Raw genomic sequence first — 24,236 nt, forward strand, 5'->3', positions numbered from 1 at the left:
TCTCTCTCTCTCTCTCTCTATATATATATATATATATGTATATATATATATATATACATATATATATATATATATGTGTATATTCTACTAGTTCTGTCCCTCTAGAGAACCCTAATACTATCTCCAGGACCAAGACTGCTCAGCGACGACACTGTCCCATCCAATGAGACTTTCTTGTCCTCATCTTACTCTCTGACATGCAGCCAATATATGGTTTGCCATCATTTCCTCCTCTGAAGATGCTTCTCTCCTTCTGTGATTCCACAGTTCTACCTGACATGCCTTTTTAGCATGTCTCATCGGGCATTTCAAACATATCCCAAATGGAATTCATCATATCCTGTGCTTTTGTTAAAATCTGTTTCTCTCCCAGTCTTTCCTGACTTAGTATGTGCCCTGCTCCCCCATCTCTTGTCTAGCTGAATGCTGAGGCAAGGCCAGCAAGGACCATATTTCCCTGGCATCTGCTGCCAACACACACACACATGCCCCTTGCATTCATCTGTGACCATATGATTAGATCTTTCTAAAAGAATAGAAAGTAAAATGAGCATGTCTCTTCCAGGCTGGGACTTTTAAGAAGTCAGAAGGGTTTCTCCTCTCTCTTTCCACTTCTGCCAACTAGAAACACGGTACCTCAAGGCTATTAAGAAGAACAAAACCAGAAGATGGAATGTGGATCCCTGAGTCACCATGGGAAGAAAGTTGCCTACGAACCCAAACATTTACTTTGAAGTACTACACGAGCAAGAAATAAACTACTGTTGTGGTAAGCCATTGATATTTTCTGGTTTGCTTGTCATAGCACGTGTGTGTTATCTTAACACACACCATTTTTATACAGACATTCTTTTGATGGTGTTACAAAACTGAAGAAATCTAGAGTGTATAGGAGAGTTTAAGTTGTATTTAGGTGTGATATTTAGAAAATACCGAAGCTACCCCTAAAACAGCCATACCTTATATAAATTATCTTTAATCTGAATTATTTCAGCCTTGCCCACTAAGGTAAGGAGGGCTTTAGGATGACAAACCCATTAGGTACTACACAGTACTTAAAAGCAATGGCTTCCAGGTTAATCTTAAAGTAAAGAATGTTTTCTGGGATTGTATCATTCCTTTCTCTCTTCAAATAAAAAAAAAAAAAAGACACTCAAAAATGCCTTTTTAAAAATTTTCAGATTTTATTCCAAATTGATTTCCATAGTCCAAAAAAGAAAACCCTCTCAACTTTCTTCCCAAGAGAGAACATCATGATTCTAACGGCTTTATTAAGATTCTAGTTTATATTGTCTACAAAGCTGATTTCTTATTATTATGTACATGTTATACACATATATAGATTTTTGTCTTTCTTTTACATTCCAACCAACCCAAACATTTGGGGGGAAAAAAAAACAACTCTCTTCATGGGGAAAAAAGCAGCACTCATTTTCTGGCTGTTAAGGCTGCAACATACATCACAGCTGTGGAACGCAGGACAAGGATTTGGGGCGTGCATTTGCATATCAAGAAGCCAGGATTCAAGATCCTGGGATTCTGTCCCTCATTCTGCAGCTTCCTCACTGTGAACTGTCAGGCACACTACCAACAATATCCATGCCCAGACTTAAGGGTCTGTATAATGATTAGAATAATGCTCCACTTCCTCATCAGGGGGCTCCAAAGCTCAGTCAATGTTAACACAAGCCTTCTAGGTGCCTATTTAGCAAGCTGTGGACCTTCAAGACAGGAAACACATCAGCCTCCAAAATAAAAAAGAAATCCAGGCAGTAATGTGCATAGTAAGCTCCAGGTCTGTTGTTTAAATGCCAGCCCTGCGAAAAAGGCCCTGCTTATTTTCTCATCTTTAATCTAATGCCCTTAGTGATTCAAAAGTTTAGTTAAGGAAGAAAATGTGAACATTTCAATCATGAGTGTCTATGCATAGTGAAATTATGGGGTTTTGGGCTTTTTCATTATCGTGGTCTATATTTTCTAAATTGTCTACATTGAACACAAATTACTTTGAAACTTAAAAATAGGTAAATAAAATATTTTATTGTAAAAGATTTTTTCTAAAGAAGCTAACCAGAATAAACGGAATGATCTGTACTACAGCTCCGATTCTGTACTCCCCCGTAACTGCATGATAGTCAGCTCTCACATCCAGATTCAACTAACTGTGGATCAAACATATTTGGAAAAAACAAAAATAATGATATGATAAAAATAATACAAATGTTAAAATGCAGTATATAACAACTACAGAATATTAATATTTACATTGTATTAGGTGATATAAATCATCTAGAGATGATTTAAAATTTACAAGAGGATATGCATAGGTTACATGCAAATACTACACAAATTTATATAAGTGACTTGAGCAACTACCAACTGTAGTATCCTGGAATCTGGAATCTGGGGATACTGAGGGACAGCTGTGCATACAGTCATGCATTGTTTAGCAAAAAGAATACATTCTGAGAAGTGCTTCCTTAGGCAATTCTGTCATTGTGCAAACATCATAGGGTGTACTTACACAAGCTTAGATGGTGCAGCCTACTATGCACCCAAACTACAGGGTATAGCCTATTGCTCCTAGGCTGCAAATGTGTACAGTGTGCAACTGCACTTAATACTGTAGGCGACTGCAACACAATGATCAGTATGTGCGTGTCTAAACACAGAGAAGCTACCTTAAAAATATTAAAGAAAAGATAAAAAGTGGTATACCTGTATAGGGCACTTGCCATGAATAGAGTTTGCAGGACTAGAAGTTTCTATGGGTGAGTCAGTGAGTGGTAACTGAATGTGAAGGCCCAGGACATTACTGTAGACTTTATAAACAATGTACACCTAGGTTACACTGAATTTATAAAAAATATTTCTCTTTCTTCAATAATAAATTAACCTTAGCCTACTGTAACTTTTACTTTATAAACTTCTTAAACTTTCTGACTTTTGTAATAACACTCACCCTAAAATACAAACACACTGTAGACCGGTGCAAAAATATTTTGTTTTTTATATCCTTATTCTGTAAGATTTTTTTCTATTTTTTCTTTCAAACATTTTTGGTTAAAAACTAAGACACAAATACATTAGCCCAGGCCTACGCAGAGTCAGGATCAGGAAGACATTACCATGCAATAGTTTTCCAGTTTCATTATAATGTTTTGGGCCCATTATCACACATACAGCCCATCACTGACCAAAATGACTTTATGTGGCACATGACTACCTGCATCCTGGCCAAGGTATCAAGATGAAGTGTGCGTCTACTCCTTGACTCCAGGGTTGACTGTGCTTTTTGCTTTAGCCAATATAAAATTAGCAGACATGATACGAGCAGAACCTTGAAATGTGGCTGTACAGGAGAACTTGCCCTCTCATGCTCCTGTCTTTCACCAGGAGAGGATGCCTTTGGTAGCTGCTGGTAGAAGCTACCAAAGGAAGAAGATAGACACATAGAGCAATCTGGACCCAAACTGCATCCTGGAACCAAGCCCAATATGGCCCAGAGCGACCTACAACCAAACCCCAACTGATGTGTAGCCATGTGAACAAGAAAAGAAATACTTATTGTTGTCTACCCTTGAGATGCTTGCAGTTATGCAACATTACCGTTGCTGACTGAGATACCACCAAATGCCGCAGAAAAACTCGGGCTCACAAACTATCTCATGGATTAAGCTGCAGGGTATAAAAATGCCATAGCATCCTTCACTTGCCCATTTTTAAAGAGAGCCTACTCAACCATCACTCCATTTTGAGAAAATTCCTTAGCAGAAAGTAATTGTTTTCCTCCTCCTCATTAAAGACAGATGCTCCTCATCTTACAGTGGGGTTACATTTACATCCAGATAAACCCGCCATCAGAAGTAAAAGAAATCCTAAGTCAATAATGCATTTAATACCCCACTAAACTCATCATAAAGTTGAAAAGTCAAAAGCCAAACCATAGTAAGTGAGGGACCGTCTGTATACAATTATTTAATTACAAATATAGCAAGTCTTAGGAAGCATGAGACACTATGAAACCATTTAACAATGGAATCTCACATTAATATATTGTGAGTCTTTTTCAATATCAAAACATGTTTTTTTATAATATGACTTTTAATGTCACAACTGTTTTCCATTTTATGTGCATACCATAATATGTTTAATCAGTATTCATTTGTCAGCTATTTACATAATATGAAATTTTAATTATTATAAATGGTGCTGCTTTAGATATAACTAAGGTTAATTCTCTTGACATACAACTATTTCCTTGTGATGAATTCTGAGCAGTCAAATTTCTGTGTTAACCAATGTGTAAATTTTAAGGTTTTAAATATGTACTAATTGCCTAGTTTTACTTTATTTTGTAATTAAACAACTGGGAGCTGTACAGATTGAGTCAGCCACAAATTCCAACTGAGTGAAGAAATTTTCCCATGTAAGAGTCACTGCAATTAATACTGCTGGAATTAAGAGTTTATTTAAAACTTACTAGGTACTAATGATGCTAGGAACAGTGCGGCAGTTGTGAGCATGAACTCTGGAGCCATGATGCCTGGGTTCAAATCCTGGCTCTGCTGTGGTGAGCACTGTGACCTCGAGGAAGTTACTCAACCTGCCTGTGCCTCAGTGTTCTCATGTGTAAAATGGGATAACAGTGTCTCCCTCATAGACACATAGAGATGTAAGGATTAAATAAGTCAATAAATAAAATTCCCTAAACATAATGCCTGCTACACAGTAAGATTTTAATGTTAGCTATCATTATTAGGAGTAAATATATAAATTGATCACAGATCTTCCTCTCAAACAGCTAAAAGTCTAGTGAAACTTATCAAGGATTACTGGTTGGCAAAATTGTCCAACTATAAAAACTAAAAATCTTTGTTTTAAGGAAAGTAGAATACTACCAAAGAAAAGATCCTTGGATTAAAACAAAGTAAAACAATGAGAAAGTGATCACTCATTAAGTAACAGATTAGATCAGGCATGGGCCTCTAATGGAAAAACCAGTATGACTTAAGTTTAGCAACAGGGTATGTCCCAAGGTGAGACCACATGTGATTATTTACAGTTACCTAAAACTAGTGGAAAACACATTTTTTAAAGTTCAGGGAAGATACCGTCTTCTCTGAGTTACAACATCTGACACTAGCCTGACATGAACACAGCGCCTAACACAAAGCAGGAATCCAGTCGATAAGGATACCAAACTGATTTCTGTGAGCTCATGTACCCATCAACACCAAATCCCCCCAAATTCAATTAGTTATGCACATAATACTAATAGCTCCTATCATTGGACTAGCTACTTGGTATATATTATTTCATTAAATCTTCAGCTAAAGTATCTAGAGGAACAATTAAAAATGGTTGTTTTTTTTTTACATTCTAATATAACTTTCAAGGAGTTATCTTCAAAAACAGGCTGATGTTCAATGGATTTTTTTTTTTAGCTTTTCTAAGGATTATTAAGCATTTAAAAAGTTATCTGACCAAAGATTTAGTTCCCAAAAATAGTTGTGTAGCAAAGTAATTGTATAAGGATAAACTTGCTAGAGCTGTTAAAATTATGACAAGAGAATCAAGCCCAGCTATTTATTTTCAAAGCTAAAGGCCGAATTTCACGTTTGAGATCATATATCTGCATCAACAGCCATACTCTTGCATTATTTTAAACCTTTATGTAAACTGCTTTAGCAAAAGTGGATAAAACAATTAGTGTGTCTCCTATCTGTCGAAAATCGTTGAATCAAGGTAAGTAAATTTCCTAAGTGAAATTAATCAGAGAATGAGTCTTTTAACCTTTGAGATTTAATTTTCTTACCTGTAAGATTTAGAATAATCTTTGGGATCTCCTACTTTTAAAAGCAAATAGTCTGCACTTATAAAAGGAAAGCAAAGAAAAATATCCTGAAAAGTATCAGTAAACTCAAGGGAAAAGATTTGCCTTCAAACTTGAACTGCAGCAATTTTTTTTTTTTTTTTTTTTTTTTTTTGATGAATTTCTCCCTCTTGACCTGAGGTCGTTTTGCCCTTTGTTCCAGCAGTGTGGCACACTAGGTCAGATATCCTAGACTCCACTAATCATGTGGCAGAAGCACTCTGTTCGCAGAAATTTAATCTCCAAAAGTCAAAAAGCCATAGTTCTCCAAAAAAATGAGTAATTCAACTTATTTTCCAGGCCATTTTTAAACTGGTAGACAAGACCATCATATGTAAAAAAAAACTCTGCTTGGGAATTTTCAGAAACAAATTTCCCTAAAAATATTTCTATGTAGAGGAAAAAGCACTCTGATGAACTAAAAGAAATGAAGCTTTCAGTGACGTATAGCTAAACTTAATAATGTAAAATTTTAAATGGTGAGTTACTTTTTAAAAGCTATGCTTTAACTTATTTTACTTTGGCTATTTTGCAAGTCAAAAATAATTTGTGAGTTTTCTGAACTTGAAAATTTCACAATTTTAACAATGAAATTTAAAAAGGGGTGAAAGAATTGAACCAATACTTCACAAAATACAAATAACTGTCCAATAAGCACATGAAAGGATGTTCTATATCCTCTAGTCACCAAGGAAACATAAATAAAACCATAATGTGATACATCTATATACCACTGAAAATGGCTACAATTTTAAAAACTGGTAATACCACAGGTTAGCAAGAACTCCTAGCAATTGGGTCATTCATCCATACCAGTCATGAATGTAAAATGGCACAATTTTAGAAAACCATTTGGCAGTTTCTTTTCTAATTTTACTTTTATTAACAAAGAATAATTTATACACATTCATCAGGTACTAGTGCTCTTTCGATCATATAATGTATAGTGATCAGATCAGAGTAATTAGCATATCCATCATCTCAAATATTTATCATTTCTTTGTGTTAGGAACATTCAATATACTTATCTAGCTATTTGAAAGTATATATAATTGTTAACTATAGTTATCCTAAAGTAGTATAGAACACTAGAACCTATTCATTTAAAATTAAACATATGCTACTAATACGCACGGCAACATGGGTGAATCTTAAAAACATCACACTGAGCAAAAGCAGCCAGACACAAAGGAGTAGGCTCTCTATGCTTCCATTAATATAAACCCCTTGTGAAGGTCAATCTAATCTATAATGACAGAGAACAGATCTATGGCTGTCTAGGGCCAAGGATTTGGCGTTGAGGGTGGGAGTATCGGGTGGGTTTGATTAGGAACAACAAAGAAAACATTTTATATCCTGATCAAGGCAGTAAACTGAGGTATAAATTTCCAAAAATCCATCCAAATGTACACTTAAAACTGGGGATAAGTCATTGCATGTAAATTATATTTCAGCAAAGTTTACTAATAAAATTATCAATTTAACTGGTTTTTGAATTGGATAAGATTTTTATGAAATGTTCTGCAGAGGCAGACTCATTCTTAAGCAGGTGGATCACATGTGGAACGCTGGGGCCACGCAGGACCCTGTACGAGAAACGCAATTCCTTCTCTCAACCCAGCCACCACGACTCACCAGTCAGGGCTCCTCCCAGGCTCCCTCGCCTTAGCTGTCTTCCATCCTCACTCAGCTGTCTGTTATACTTCAGTGATTTTCCAGGGCCAGAAGCCACATCTGGGTTGCTGCATTTCCGAAACGGCATGGGTGGAGGGGATAATATGTGGTCAAGCTGCAGAAAGAGGAAGAATGGCATCACTGACTAGGACATCAACACAGCCTAGAATGGAAGACCAATCATTCACACTTTCTTCCTTTCTTTTCCTTCTCCAAACCCCATTCTCCCAACCCTGTGTTTAATTTGGCTACCTTAGAGAATTCAGAATTTCTTTGTCATGACTTCCATCTGAAAGAGAGTCTGGATTGCTGCAAAATCTTGACAGCAGTGTTTTTCAAACTATGGGTCACAGCATATTAGTGGGTCATGAAGTCAGGTTTGGTAGATTGTGACTGGTGTTTCTTAATGCAATAGAATACAAATTATCAGAGTCCAATGAAGAAAGAGAAAGTATTGTTTCATGAAATCTTTTATTCAGTTATAGGTGTATGTGTGTATATCCTAGGTTACTATATAAAATAGGTCTTTCTATACTTGGTCTCCCCCAAAATTGAAGATTGTTGTTCTACGGAGAAGCAGTAGATCACTCTCTTTAGTTGGTCACAAAAGAAAATTCACATATTGCTCACAAATATGTGTTGTACGGGAGAGAAATTCCTAAGCACCCTAGCCCTTAATGGAAATCAATACATCCCTACATCACCTTATAGCTTTTTAAAAGAAAATCTGTCACAAGAATGAGAGAAATCAAAGACACTTCAAGAGAAAGCTTTCTACAAAAGAATCCCTTATGTCACAACAGTTATTTCAAGATCTGCCTGTTTTTTTAAGAAAGCCTCTCATACTTAATAGAGCCATACCTTCTAAAATGTTCACCTTCAAGTAAGTACATATGAATATGTGTCTAGATAGTTATAAAGGGCGAAAATATTCATGTGTACGTCCAGTTAGATTAAAGATCTCTCAAAAAAGTACAGAAAAAAGGTTAACTTTGTAGAAATTAAAAAACAGAAAAGCCAAGTAACATTATTCAAAGCTGGGCATTTTAAAAGCTGTTTCACTGAGATTTGTTTTTTTTTTTTCATAGGGAAAAGAGGTGGTCACCTGGTTATACCTGTCTGATTTTTTTTCAGGTTAAGTTTATCATGGATGTATTTATAACAAATAGAAATCTAGAGACTAGGTCATCCATTCGTCTGTCTATGCACTGCATCATATTCAAAGTCACTGCACAGGCTGGGTGCAGTGGCTCATGTTTATAATCCCAGCATTTTGAGAAGCCGAGGCAGGAGACTCTGTTGAGCCCAGGAAGTCAAGGCTACAGTGAGCCATGATTGCAGCACTGCACTCCAGCCTGAGCAACAGAGTAAGACACTATCTCAAAAAATAAATAATAAAAAATAATTAAATAAATAGAAATAAACAAAATAAAAACTATTGTACAAAAAGAAATTTGATCCTGTTTATGAGCAACCCTTCCCAAGTTGGCTGAGATAGAACAGACCTCATCGGTTCAGCTACTAAAAGATTCCCTTCAGCACAGTTGCGTTCATTAGTAACACCTAACACCTCGATTTCAAGCACTACTCTGTAAGTAAGTACCATCTCACGCCCATTGCAGGTCAGTACTTCAGTGAGAGGCCCTTGAAGAACTGGCTGCCCATCCACTCCAAGATCAAAGCCAGATGCGCAGGAAAAAGGGACTCCAGAGTGCACTTGGGAAAAAAGAAAAACAAACAAACAAACAAACAAAAAAACACCCTTTCAAATGCAGAGCTGTACTTATCATAAGGAATTCGTCAAGGATGGGTGTTCATTACATAGTGTCCTACCTAGCAGGGCCTCCAAGGAGAATTTTCAGTCTAGTCTCTAGAAAAAGCAGAACCAAATTGCTGGGTTCAATCTGGAGTCAGATCATTACAGAATGTAGAGGTTATTTTTTGCCTCTTTCTTGGCTCCATTTTGTGCTCTTACCCCAATTATTTTTTCTGCCAATTTTCTCAACTTTGAAGCTTTTCAGAAAAACATTGGCAACTACAGGAAAGTTACAGGAACAGCGCAGTAAACACCGATATTCTCAATGGAGAGTTGTAAACCTTTTGCCACACTGCTTTTGCTCTCTCTCCTTTTCTTCACACATGAACGGTTGACTTGGTTGCGGGTAGTATGATTCTTCACCCCCCAATACTTCAACATGCCTCTTCTAAGAACAAGAGTATTCTCTTAGGTTCTCTTATGCCATATCCTATGTACTCTTATGTGGGGTCTCAAATCTTTTGTGAGCAAGGTAAAGTATAAACACTAGGAAAAAAATGTAACATAAGATTATATGAGGTAGACTTAACATTAAAAATTTGCTTTTACATTACAAGACAAACTTGCAGCCACAAGGTGGCAATGTGCCACAGACATTGAACAAAATGTTCCATAGCAGCTACTATTTAGTAGTCCTAGTAAATGTACTAAGCATGGATGCCCACTCTGCAAAGCAATCAAGCAAGTTAGGATCCGTTCTACTTAGATATTTCCTCTTAATTATGAGTGGCAGCTGCATAAAATACAAATATTTCTCATTTAAGGTTCATCAGCTTCTGCTACTTTTCACCTGAAGTTAAATTTTTTCAGCTTATAGAATTACAATTAATTACTCTGGGGAAGACTGCTGTATCACAGATTAACAGAGGGTAAAAAAAAACAAGCAGAGGAAAGAAGATAATTCCTAAATAGGAAGGAGGCAATTTTCTTACATATTTCCAACAAAGCCATGAAAGACGAAACAAATGTGGAAGAAAGAGAAGGAAATCAAGGAGAAAGTATAGAGAAAAAGGGGGGAAAATCTAATTTATCACACATCACACATACAGAGACATGAGCTATTAGTCCATAAGCCAGGGTTTTTAATCAAAATCACAACCCAAGAAGGGAGTATTATTTTAAATCTGGGAAAATTGAGGCAGTGAACTGTGAGGGCTGCAAATGTTTTCAGCACAGTATGAGCAGAAAACCTATAAGCAGAGTGCAATGCTCCAGATCCCATTTCCTTCTTCACATCAAATCACACTCCCAACAGGGCTCTCTCAAAATAGATCATTTTTCCAAATTTGCTCTGTTGTCACTGGCTTTACTATTCTTTCTACAATTAGTCAAAGCTTCTAAAAATGGTCTGCTGCAGCCCTGCAATTTATTTTTCATTTTTTGTCCTGATTCAAATACTCACAATCCCTTTAAAAACATTTCATCACACCCTAGAGCTTATGGTAGACATCAAACATGTCACTTTGGACTTTGTCCTTTAAATAATTTCATTTTAATGTATTCCAACTTTTCCAGACTCCCAAAGTCTTCCTATTACAAGGAATCGAACTAAAGACAGAGGCTGTCTTGCAACGTTCACTGATGTTCAAGAGCATCTAAGCCTGGGCCTCATATCCTTACTTCAAACACTTGTGGTTCCTCTCCCTAAGCAAGCCGTGTACTCTTAGAGGGCCAGGTCCTACTGAGGGACTGTATTAACTTTTTTTCCCCGGGTCCACAAGGGGCGGGGTTTCAAAGGCAAGAACTTCCCAGTGACATGCCCTACCTGCCTTCTTTCACATCTCCATCCGGGAGCCTAGAGTTCTTTGTCTAACTTTCGCATGCACAGGAAAGGTAAACTGCCCAGGTAAGCTTCCTTTGTTTAGAAAAACCCACAAAAAGCCCTGGAAGGAAGAGCTCTGTTGTGGGCGCGACAGCCAATCTGATGTCAAAGTCAAAGATCAATCACTGCAGCGGAAGTTTGAGGGAACTCCTCTCATGGGACAAGGGCTTGAACGGGGTGGGAGTAACTCCCAGATTAAAAGTCCCCCTGCCCCTTACCTGTGCGGACTCCATCTCTGGATCCCCTCCCGTGACAGTGTGAGAGGCCCTCTCTCTCTCCCACTACTTCTCTTTCTCTCTCTCTCAGCCTAATAAATCGCTTTTCTGCAAAACTCTTTGGGTCCAATATTTACTTGAACAATATCACCACACCACCAGGTTCTCCTACCCATTACTGGGTGAGTGAGAGCCCAAGGACCTGTGAAAAAACATATCCAATCAGGGAACAGTGAGCACCTCCTGTCCCCCGGGTTACACTACTCCATGGTCACCTACATGCTGCTGGCCACATAGTATCCTGGATTGAAATAGCAATATGACCTTACCTCATGCACCAATAGCAAACACTGATTTGTGGTTACTGGATTTGCTTAAAACTTACTATGTTAGTTCTTACAACCTCCTTAGTTCCAACAAGAGCCATAGAAAAGTTGGAAGAGGTTCTTTTACATACTATTGAAAGAAGAAGTCAGACAGGGGCATAGTATACCACCTAAAGTGAGGGATGTACACCCACTCTTGCTAGCAGTTTATCACAGGAAACATGTTAGCATTTTAAGGGATAAAAGGTGTATTAAAAGTTTCCAAAATTGTCAGTTCTATAGAAATGGTGATCACTAGAATTCTACACCTATTACAAATTATCTACACTATTTACAAATTATCATGCTGAGAAAAAAATGAATCCTCCACGATGGCACTGTGGCTTCACCATATCAATGAAGATTTAAAGCACATAGCTAATATTTAATAGCAATGTATTATATTCTTGAAAATCACTGATAGTAGATTTAAGTGTTTTCGCACCCCCAAAATGATAAGCATGTGAGGCAATACATATATTAATATATATTAACTAATATATATAATACATATATTAATTAGCTTGACTTAGCCATTCCATAATATATACATATTTTAAGATTTTATGATGTATATGCCTATGTAGAATTTTATTTTTTATTTTTAAATTAAAAGAATAAATTTTAAAAGTAAAAGTGAAGGCACATCATTTACAAGCCTCAGTCTCATTTTGCTTAGTGTCCCCACCATCACCATCACAACCATCTGCAAACATGGACCACAGATTTCTTTATCTATGGCTATATGCCCTAGTAATACCATCCATCTGTCTATAAAAAGGCATGCTAGAACTATCCACGAACACAGAACTTTCAGCCTTTTAACTGACAATTTTCTCCGGCCTCATTTCCAGACACTTCTATTCCCAAGCACATGGGTTCTGTAATTCATAATTTTTAAATATTAACAATGGTCATTACAGGCAGGAAGAGAAAGATTTTTCCAATTTCAGTAAATGGCAATTCCATTTTCTCTAGCCACTCAGGTCACAAAACCTTTCAGTCATTCTTAACTTCTCTTTCGTACTCCATACCAAACCAGTAAATCCTCCAGTCTCAAATTCCAAAATACATCCAAAATCACTTCACCATTTCTATGGCTACCACCCTTGTCCCTGCCATCCCCTTCTCTCTTGCAATAGCATCCCAAGAGGTCTCTGTGCTTCCATCCTCTCAGCACCACAGCAGTGGCCCTTCTAAACCATTAAGCCAGATGCTCCACTTCCACTGCTGGACTCCTCCTCCCTAGTCCCAGCTCCTACCACTCCACTTGATCCAGCTTGGTCCCTTGGCAGGCCCTGGATGCCCCAGGCATCTTCTCACCCAGGACCTTACATTTATCATTTCCTCTACCTGCGACATATTCCAGATATTAGCTACTGTGCCCCCTCTGTCCTCTGGGTCTCTATTCAAATGTCACTCTTCCTGGGATGCCCTCTGTAAATGCCTATGTAAAATAGCACACCCAACCTTTATTCCCTGTTCTTACTTTTCTTCAGAGCAACTATCACCACATGACATATGAGATTTTTTGTGCTTGTTTCTTGCTGTTCTCCCTCTGCTAAAATTAAAGTTACATCAAATTATGCACTATGTTGTTTTGTCCACTTCTGTATCCCTAGAATACAGCAGACTACATAAAAGGCACCTGTAAATATTTGTGGAAAGAGCAAATGAATTGCAAATGTCTGGTATTTACTTTAAAATATAACAGGAAAAAAATAGAAAACATACCATAAAGGGCTTTAATTATTTAAAAAAATAGATTAAAATTATATTAAATGTTATTCAAGGTGACATACTGGAAACTAAAGTGAGCCTCTAGTATTTTAACAAAACTGAACACTTCATGTATGGAAAAGACCCTTAGATTATGGCAAACCACATAGTTTGAAAGAACCTGTTCCATATACCAAACTAATATGCCAATTTTTGAACACAGTTACCTCCAAAGCGAATCCCTCAATAATTAACTATTCAACGTTTTGACTATATCCCTGCTAGTATATTTACTTGTCCAAATCCATCCAGCCTTTTCCTACTCCACTCCTCTTTTCTGTAAGCCCGCATTCATTCCCAAGATGTGGCACATGCATTTTAAAGACTCATCCAGAATGTATGTGCCCTAAGGCCAAAGTTCATTAGTTCAAAGGGATCACCAATGTCATCTGCATACATAATGAGAGGCTCACCAGTAAAGTCTTTATGCTTAAAAAAAAAAGAGAAAGAGACAGATTAGCAACATAGATTATGAAGACATTGTTCAGTTATTCTGTTTCTTGATATTAAATATTTTAAGAAACCAAAGATATAAAAATAGATGAATGATTATAAAACTGCAGAGACTATGCTTGTAACCCCAATTAACTGCTCTCTTTCTCTCATTCCTGCCACCCAATAAAGAATCAAACTGGCAACCTGAAATGACTTTATTTCAAAATTGGATTTTATTTACTTTTAAACCAAAGCCTACAATCAATATTTTAAAATTTGATAGAACAGACTTCTAGAGTTAAAACACTCATTATTGGATTCATACTAATTCCACAGCAGTTAGGAGCTCAGATGAGGGCCAATACTTACTATACTAATTAAGATATTTAACTATTTCTGTGCCTGCTTGCTCAACCACAAGAAGTTAGTAACAAATATCTAACTCCTGAGGTGGTAGTGAGGATGAAGAGAGTACATATATGTGAAGCACCTAAGACAGTGCCTGGGACAAAGGAAATACACCATGAATGTCAGCTGTGGTTACTATTATCATTCTCCTATACAAAGTCATTTTGTTGTCCAGGCAAACGTCTCTATGAGTGTACATCATCATCGATGGTTCACGAGGAAATTAAACTCTTTACGATTGTACCAAGGTTTTGGTTTGTGTTTTGTTTTTATGGCTCAAGTGAGAATTTGATTTAAATTGCTTTCACATCATTTCAGGCTGTCACGCTCACATCTGTACTCCAGAGCGCAGGGCATGATCGCCTATGCTATGGGTGTCTGCAGCTATGTTTTCGGCATGAGGTGGACCAGTACAGTGGTGAGGAACCTAGCCTCAGTGGAAATTGCCAGGAACAGAATCCCAACGTCATGTCCTGGGCAAGAGGGAACTCTGAGACTGGACATGCAGAGAGATGATGCATGAAAAGAGCTGGCACACGGAAGCACTCAGTAACAAGTGATACTGATAAATGTCACTATCACCCTAGGCCAATATCTGGTACAACCTGCAGCACTATCCCTTGGCCTGACATCTGGTACAACCTGCAGCTCTATTTAACTGGCCCTCCTGAGTGGCCCATCTCAGGCACTCTTACCTGTTCTACACCACGCAAAGAATAGAAAAACATTTATTATTCTCTGCAGTGCCCGAAGAATATGCAAGGCCCCTTTCCTAGCATCTTAAAATCTATCTGTAGATTCAGTCAGACCACTAAGACCTCTACAGTCCTAGACCACAGCGTCCTGGGACCTATTTAATTGATTTTGCTGACATTCACACTGGATTATGCCACTTGGAATGCATTCTTTCATTTAATGATACTATAAGAAACGGTCCTATAAATCCTGCCACTCTGTTCCTACAAACATGTAAAGAAGGGCCTATATTGCACAGCATCCTTCCTTGTGAAGAGCCATCTCTTTTTATAGATATTTATTAAGCAACTGTGTGTCAGGTATTCCTCTGGGCACAGCAGTTCACAAAACAGCAAAGAACAAAACAGACAAAAATCCCTGCCCACTGGGAGCTTCACTGGAGTTGGGGTGGAAAAACATCTGGAGAAAATCCTTTCAGTTCCATGAACTAGGACTGTTTTTATACTGGGAACCCTGTGACCCACATAACCAGTCATGTTTCTCTATTTCAGTCCTTAGAAATCCCCAGGCAAAGCCCACAGCCCATCGCCAACAGGCATAGCATGTCCTATGTCCAACTGAGACTTCATGGATCCATCTGCTGTGCTAACCTTGGTCCAGATTTCACTTTACCCTCTAAGCCAGCAGTTCTAAACTCACGATGATTTCCCCTCCACCCCCTTACCCTTCAGAAGAGATGGGGAAATGACTCAACCTATTTTTGATTGTCGCAACTTGGGTTGGCTACAGGCCAGGGAGGCTAAATTTTCCTGCAACGCATAGGATAGCTTCCCACAACAAAGAATAATCCAGCTCAAAGCATCAGCAATGTCACTGTTGATAACCCCTGCCTTACACTCACTCTTTTTTCTGTCTCTCTTCAGCTGTTTTCAAGTGTGTCACTTTGCTAAGTTATGTGTCACTGTAGGCCATCCTAAAACCTTTTGAGAACAGGAAGCAGGACAGAGGAAGAGCACAGATAAAATCTAAGCAAAAATTGTTCATGTCACCAAAGATTTGGTAAGCAAATAATTTGCTTAGCAACATCAATTTACTCAAACTATTTAACTGTTCACTGCAATTCACTTTCTCAATAAATGTCCATTTTTTTTTTTAAAAAAAGAATGCATCAATAGAATGTATTTAAACTGGAAGATGTACTAGATACCAATATCATTTTCCATCTTTGGTTTTATAATTAATTCTTTGAATCACAAATTTCAATAGAAATATAAAAATTGTTTCAGAAACATCCTAAAGTACAGTATTAGATCAAACTACAATGGCATTCACATAAACAGAGCTGTATCACTAGTTTCATTTCTTAAGAGAATTGATTTTCTTTGTTCCCTTCCAAGAGAAGTATGTAAATTAGCACTTTGATATTGCTATCTCACGATTGTCTGTCAACTAAACTTCAAGAAAGTCGATTTCTTTGCTCTACACATAACCACACATGCATAATACACATGCATACATCTACCACCAGCAATACAATTTCATCACAGCCCCAAGGACAGAGCGCCACACTGTAGGCATTTAACTGCAACTGCCTGTGATTAAGCAATGAATTCAACAGTCTCAAAATGTAAAAAAAAAAATAAATAGAGCTAATATTTTATAGTTATTTTTAAAACATGGCACTTTGTGCACAGTTTTCAGATTATGACTCCCTTCTCAAAGTTTACTTTAGGAGCAATGACACTGGGAGAACACGGAAAATACGAATTTGACTTTGCATATACATCACCTGTTTTCCTGTCACTTTAATATTCTAGATGTTTCCTTGACCTTTATTGAGGTGTGTGATCTATACCTGGAGTTGTTTACTTATCTGCAGTCATTAAATTCCCGATACCATCACATCCCCATCAGCAGCAGAACTAAAGAGTCTGACCATGTTTAACAAGCAGGAAGAGAATACGCTGCTCACCAGTCATCTTCCTTCCATTTAAAGTCAGAGGGGAATATTCCCACATGATGCCACAAAATGTGACATTATGTGCCTGCTTCCAGCTATGGGGAAAAAGTAGACTACCTACTAGGCAGAATTTTTATTCCCATTTTACAAAGAGGAAACGGATCCAGAAAGATGAATCCTTCACAGCTCTCAGCTCATTAGGAGGAACTGCAAGAAATCAAGCCTAGATGCCCAACTCCAAAGCCCATGTTTCTTCCTCTGTTCCAGACTGTGTCCCAGAGAAAGTCTCACTGTGGCAAGGTGCCCAAAGCCTTGGAAAGTCAACCTTAACCTTCTCTTACATCCCCAGTCTGAGAAGACTTCACAAAGACAGAATTCTTGGAACCTGCTGTCAACCAATCCAAATGATCCAGTTCAATCCTAATTGGCTGACTATACAAGTAGTTTCTAGGGTTTCTATAGTGGCAACTTTTAAGTGAAAATTACAGAATCACAAGATGTTAAGCAGTGGAAAGGACCAAAAATCATCTGCAATCTAAATTCTTGGTTTTACTGGAAGATGGAGGCCCAGACAAGTCAAACGAACTGCCCAGATTTAGAAAGATGACTGGTACATAAACGATGGGTGCAGACCCCACATTTCTATACCCACAATCTACTGCCTACATGCTGTGCTTCCTGCAGTCCCTCAGTATTCATCCCTCTGTTACAATCAAGTGTATGATTGCCTCTAGTTTTCTATTCCTACATACTCTGTCAACCCAGAGTTGCTTTAGAAAAAATTTGTTTACCCAAATGTCTACTATGGAGTAGACATTGTGCTAAGGGTTAAAGCTAGAATGCAGAAAAGATACAGTCATCTTCCTCAGGGCACTTCCATCCAAGTCCACAGACACAAAACCACAACCATGAAGACAACATGGCAAATGTCGGGAGTCAGGTACAAGCAACTCTGCAGCTTTGAGGAAAGCTGTGGTCCAGCACCTAATAAATTATTTTCCTTGCCTTGTTTGCAGGGCAATGCTGGTATTGCTTAATGCTTTGAATTGCATTTACTCTTATAGATTATAGTCTTTTCAGGCACCCAGAAGCCAGTCCAGGAAGGAGCACAGAGCAGTAAGGAGCTGTATATTGATCATTAATCAATGATCGATTGAATAATTTATAATTAGTGTTACCTAACACATGTTATAACAAGTTTCCTTCTGATTTGGGGCTTTTCAAATCCATCCACCACGTTCTAAGAGATAAGAGAGAAAGAGCAGTCTCTCCCCACCCCATAGGCACCACACATCATAATATGGGCCTTTAAGATCCTAAACATCTACCATACTTTAGGCAGCAACTGCTTCCTGTGGACCAGATGCTGAAGGCATCGTGCAGCTCATCACATCCCACCACCCAAAAGAATCAAAGAACAGTGGCAAGGAGGAAGGCGGTGGTCTGAGGCAAGCCCACAGCTGGGACTTCTTTCAGCCACTTATCAGCTATATAAAGGTGAACAAATTTTAATTTCATCTATAAAATAAGGAAAATTATATCCTCCTCAAAGGATATTGGTCAATTAATGGTCAATATATAGCTCCTGGGATCATATCTGATATCAAAAAGACTCTCAATTGTTTATTCTCTTCCCCTTCCTTACCCTTTCTTAGCCTAGTACATTTTTTCAGAACTATAAAGGAAAATAATCAGTTGTTGACCTTCTGCTCAGTAACATGTATTGAAGCCAAAAATAAACTTTATACAAGTTTCTGGAAACCACCTTTAAAATAAACTCTTTGATATGGTTTAAATCTGTATCCCCACCCAAATCTCATGTTGAATTACAATCCCCAGTGTTGGAGGAGGAGATTGGTGGGAAGTGACTATCATGGGGGTGGATCCTTCATGAATGGGTTAGCGCCATTCTCTACGTGCTGTTCTTTTTTTTTTTTTTTTTAATTTATTTTATTGCATTTTAGGTTTTGGGGTACATGTGAAGAACATGCAAGATTGTTGCATAGGTACACACGTGGCAGTATGATTTGCTGCCTTCCTCCCCATCACCTACATCTGGCATCTCTCCCCTTGCTATCTCTCCCCAACTCTCCACCCCCCACCGTCCCTCCCCTATTTCTCCCCAAAAGACCCCAGTGTGTAGTGCTCCCCTCCCTGTGTCCATGCGTGCTGTTCTTGTGACAGTGTTATTTATCCTGAGATCTAGTTGTTTAAGAGTATAGAGCATCCCCTTGCTCCTGTTCTTTCCATGTAAGACATACATTGCTTCCCCTTCACCTTCCTTCATGACTGTAGGTTTCCTGAGGCCTCATCAGAAGCAGAAGCTGCCATGCTTCCTGCACAGCCTGCGGAACCATGAGCCAATTAAACCTCTTTTCCTTGAAAATTACTCATATTTCTTTATAGCAGTGCAAGAACTAATACATACTTCTTATAAAATAATGTTTAAACTCTTTAACTGGACAAATGCTAAAAATTAATATTCATTTCATGACTTCATATTAAGAGGAAAAACGAGCTGTTTGAGGAACTCTACAGTGGATAGCTCTAACCCAAGAGGCAAAATAACTGTTCTTAAGGAAAGCATTCTTAAGAACCAAGAGTCACGAATTCTCAGCAGCTCAGGGGCCCCACGTGGTTAAAATGGAAATCATTCAGAAAGACAACCACTGAGCAACTGGCAAATGTAAGAGGGTGAAACAGCTCCAGGGGACGGAGTGGCACTGGGCCATGTGAGCTATCTTATCAGCTTTATTTCTTCTTAAAGGGAAAAATAACCAGAGAACATGAAAGTAATGGCAAAGAAAGAGGAGGGAATGACTGAGGGATAAAGGAGAGAGAAAGGAAGAGGAAAGAGAAGAAAGTGGCCAAATAAGAGATGTTCAGAAAATGCAATGCCCTGCTTAGCTCCCAAGTTCCCCAGAGCTGTGTCCTCTCCTCTTTCTGTTCGAGGTTGTGTCCTGCCGTAGAATCGAAGACCAATCATCTCCCTCTTAGCCAAAACAATACATAATATGCAATTTTAATATTTATTAATCAATAATTTTAAGTATAATCCACAAGAACAAATTTTAAAATTCCAAGACCTTAAATCAACAGCCCCCACCCTGGCTCAGCACAAATCTGTCTTATCCCTGAATTCTATCTGACTGGGTCTCTGTCCTGCTATCCTCCCTGTTTTCCTGGGCTGAGTCTCTGACTCTCCATAACTAGTCTCCCTGCCCTGTGTCCCCAGAACTCCAGGTCTGGGGGCTACCTAGTGCCCAGCGTCCTGTACTGACAGACTGCTGCCTCTGAAACGCAGCCTGTTGAGGACTGGACTCTGACCCAGTGCCAGGCCTGTGCCGCCAGACTGCCCAAAGCACTTCCAAATGCCTGCCCCACCTCTGTGGGAGGCACACCCTGGACTTAGGGCTTGCTTTAAAACTTTAGGTAATGGCATTGACACCCCAGCTTCCCTCTTCCTAGGTCACACCATCCCGAGCTGAATCCCAAGGCAAAGTTCCCCACCTGAATTCTCAGTCCTCAAGAGACAGGCCAGGTTGACCTGTCAACCTCGTGAGGCAACATGAACTAGAGAAAAAGAGGAAGGAGAAAACGGCAGAAACACACACATGAGGAGGAAGAGAAGACGTGGGAAATGCAATGAGAAAAACAGAAGAAAGGGGTGTGAAGAAGAAAACAGGAAATAAAACAGAGCACGAGGGTGGCTCTATCATATGAGGGATGAGGGAAGGCTGCTCTGAAGAGGGGGCATTTGAACAAAGACCCAAAGGAAGGAAGCTGGTGAGCTGCACAGGGGTGGAGGCTTCCAGGCCAGGAAATCAGCAAATATCAAGGCCCTGAAGTGAGAGTACATTCAGAGTGCAAGCCATTATTCACAATTAATAGCTTGACAGATTCCCTAGAAAACAAATCTACTTGAACTTTTCTTCCTATTCTATTTGCCCTGTTATGAGCATGTGAGCAACTTGATTACACTGTACTCTGAATTCTGATGAGCTGACCAACCATCCCTGAAACCTCCTCTGTGTATTTGTTCTTGATGACAAGCTCTGTCTCCAAAGAGGCCTGACTCATCCACTTGCCAGAAGAAAACTCTCCTGTAGGCTGCAAGAGCACAAGGTTACTCGAGATGTCCCCATGTTCACATGCAATCAGGAAAGGAAAAGATTTTGCCCTTGGGTACGAGTTCACAACTCCACTAAAAGAAGTATTCAGCAGAAGCCACAGTGTGGTAAAAACAGAAAATAACTCATTGTCAAGAGTCCCTTGAGTCTTCCAGGCAGCCCCCAAGGACTGGGTGGGGCTGCCTAAATAAGGCCAAGGCAGCAGCTGGAAGAGTGCTTGGGAGCTTTGAGAGCTCTATCACATTCCTTTTTGTTTTTTTTTAAATCACGTCTATAAACAATTGTATTCTAAAATTATTAATAAAATTACAACGAATCTTAGCCAATAAGAGTAGCAATTCTGTTTCCTTTCCCCCAAAGGACAAAAACAAAACACACCAATAAATAAGGACCCCAGGGAACAACCTAACGAGCTGGAGTGCCAACCAGTCCTCCTCTTGGGAAGTGTGAACACACTGGCATCTGAAGAACTCTGAAAATAGACTCTGGCAGATGAACCACGAGAGCAACTGTATGGTCAGCATCTGACCCAGCACTGTCTCCCACGCTCCAAGTGTCTATTTTCCCCTTCCTGCCTGCACCTCACTGGTGGACCAACTCTGCATTGAAGGCATGTGGACCGGAAGGCTGGAAACAAGAGCTAAAGGAAGGTTCTAAGTGTGAGCTTGAAATTTGCCTGAGAACACAGCACTCCGCTCTGGGGGTACAGATGCTTGTCCTTTCAATAAACCTAGGGCTCTAGTATATAAAAACCTGAACTTAACAGGAGATCAATTCAATTTCCTCTCCTTATCCAGAGCTTTTCAGCAATGAATTCCCCTGCCATGTAAGTGTTTAAAGATTAACAAAAATTAGCTCACAAGAAATGAAAGAACAGCTCTGATTTAGGAGAACATGCCCATCTGACTGGCCTGGCTGGTGAAGCACACCAATCCCCTGACCATGAGTATCATCACAGCTGCCAGAAGCCAGGCCGCCTCCCCACCAAGGCTACGGGTTTCTTTTTCCTCCAATTCCACATATTTCTCTAAAGGTTACAGTCACCTTTAGAGTCCACTGTTGAGAGGCCCCATTCCCACCGAGCTCAAACCACTATATCCACTAAAGGTACATTCCTGACCTTCACTCTTATTGACATTCCAGGGATTGGCAAACTACAGCCTGTGTGCCGAATAAAATCTTATTGGACCATAGCCACACTCGTTCACTTATGTCGTGTCTACATGCTGCCTACTATAGCAGCATTGAGCAGCTGCCGCAGAGACCACAGAGCCCACAAAGCCTAAAATATTTACTATCTGGTCCTTTACAGAACAGGTTTGTGGGTGCCTGATTTATATAAATTCACTGAGCATCTACTGTGTGCCAAGTATGGCTTGGCCACTGTGCAGATAGCAGTGACCAGAACAAAGTCCCTTTCTTCAGATGGTAATAAGGGCTGTGAAGAAGAAAGCAGGAGATGTGACAGAGAACGAGGGTTAGTCTATCCTATGAGTGATTAGAGAAGACTGATCTGAAGAGGGGGGCATTTGAACAAAGACTCAAAGGAAGGAAGGGGGTGAGCTGTACAGGGAGTGGAAGCTTCCAGGCAAAGGAAATGGCAAATATCAAGGCCCTGAAGTCCGAGTGCATTCAGTATGTTTGAGGAAAAGCAAACAAGGGGGTAATCAATGTCCCCTTTCTCCATGGTCACCGTCTAGCAGCCCTCCTCCAATCAGGCCAGGCACCATCTTAAGTGTTTTTCAGAACATTATCTCATTTGATCTTTAAAACAACCCTCTGATGTGGTGATAATTATCACCCGCATTTCACAGATATGGAAACAGAGGCTTTTGGAGCTTGTAAGTGACTTGCCCAAGGTATCAGAGACCCACGGTTAGCTGTCAGACACATGCAGTTCCCATCCCATTTCCCATTCCATCTTCCCACAGGCAGCACCAGCACTGTCGCCCAGCCACAGACCAACAGATCGAAGCGACAACTGTACCCGATCCAAGTTGCACAGGTGCAAGAGGCTCCGCTGGGCCTGCTTTCTTTTCTACCCTCTTTTTTGAATCATGTTCTTGCTCAATTTCTCTACTTCCTCCACCTCCGCATTATATAAGCCTCCTAAGATCACCTCCAAAACAAACAGCCAAGCTATGGAAGATTGACGGATAGGAGAGAAGAAAGGAGAAAGGAAACGAGTATTTGCAAAACTTCTGTGAGCCAAGCGCTGATGAAACAAGCACTCCGGTGGACCTTCTTTCTGGCAGATGGTGGTTAATGAGAATATTAAGGTAGAAAAACACAGCATTTGCCATGTGGACTTGTGCATTCCACAAGCAGGAATTGCTATTGCTTGAGGAATCTCCACAGCTAACATAATTTAAATTTAAGAGACAGCACATTTTCACTGTGTTCCTCAAGATCCATCATCAGCCAATGTTCTCAGCCAAGACATACAGCAACTTCCTAATCTTTCTGGCCTCACAGCGTGTTCTCTGCTGCCTTCCACCAGCCTGCTCTGTCTCTTTTAAGAGTTTACATCAGCCTTTAATGCTTTCCTCAAGGGATGAGATGGCCTTTCAACTTTATTTAGGGTTTCGACTTTATGCAGACCACAACTGATGAGTCCTCCAGCAGCCACCCACCCACATCCACGCTCAGTTCCTCCCACAGGCCTAGCAGCTCTCAGGCAGTGATGCCTCTTGGTGACTTCTCACTACCTCCCAATATTTCCAAGACAAGGATATGGATTAATTCCCCGATAGCCCTAAACATAATACTACTAAGAAACCTAAAAATCATTCGCGACAAACTTCAACAGCAGCATGTCTTGGAGAGCGAGGAGTGTTCCTCAATAAATGTCACCTACAAAAAAGCAGGATGAAAAAAAGAGTGATGGAAAATAACATCCTGCTTGGCAGAAAAAACAATGTACAAAAATGCTCAGCTGATTCTTCTGTTTTAGCATTTGCCATGGGAAAACATCATCCCATTCTTCCTTAATGGGTCGCTGCCCACTCTGAACCCTGATGTCTTATGTGTGGCCCCCAACACTGAGCAAAAGGGTTGACAT

General features: G+C 39.5%; 1 protein-coding gene across 1 annotated transcript in view; it reads right to left on the reverse strand.

Annotated features, from left to right (window-relative positions):
* The window catches only part of MAST4 (microtubule associated serine/threonine kinase family member 4), a gene marked incomplete at its 3' end in the record, with an annotated part of 191,642 nt that overhangs the window by 30,835 nt on the left and 136,571 nt on the right, over positions 1-24,236 (reverse strand). The window contains exon 2 of the mRNA XM_017537835.2: positions 7,511-7,664. Within this exon, the coding sequence (XP_017393324.2) occupies positions 7,511-7,664 (154 nt within the window). The remainder of the gene's footprint in view (positions 1-7,510; positions 7,665-24,236) is intronic.

This window comes from Cebus imitator, unplaced genomic scaffold, assembly GCF_001604975.1.
Source record: "Cebus imitator isolate Cc_AM_T3 unplaced genomic scaffold, Cebus_imitator-1.0 Scaffold107, whole genome shotgun sequence".
NCBI classification, from domain to species: Eukaryota; Metazoa; Chordata; class Mammalia; order Primates; family Cebidae; genus Cebus; species Cebus imitator.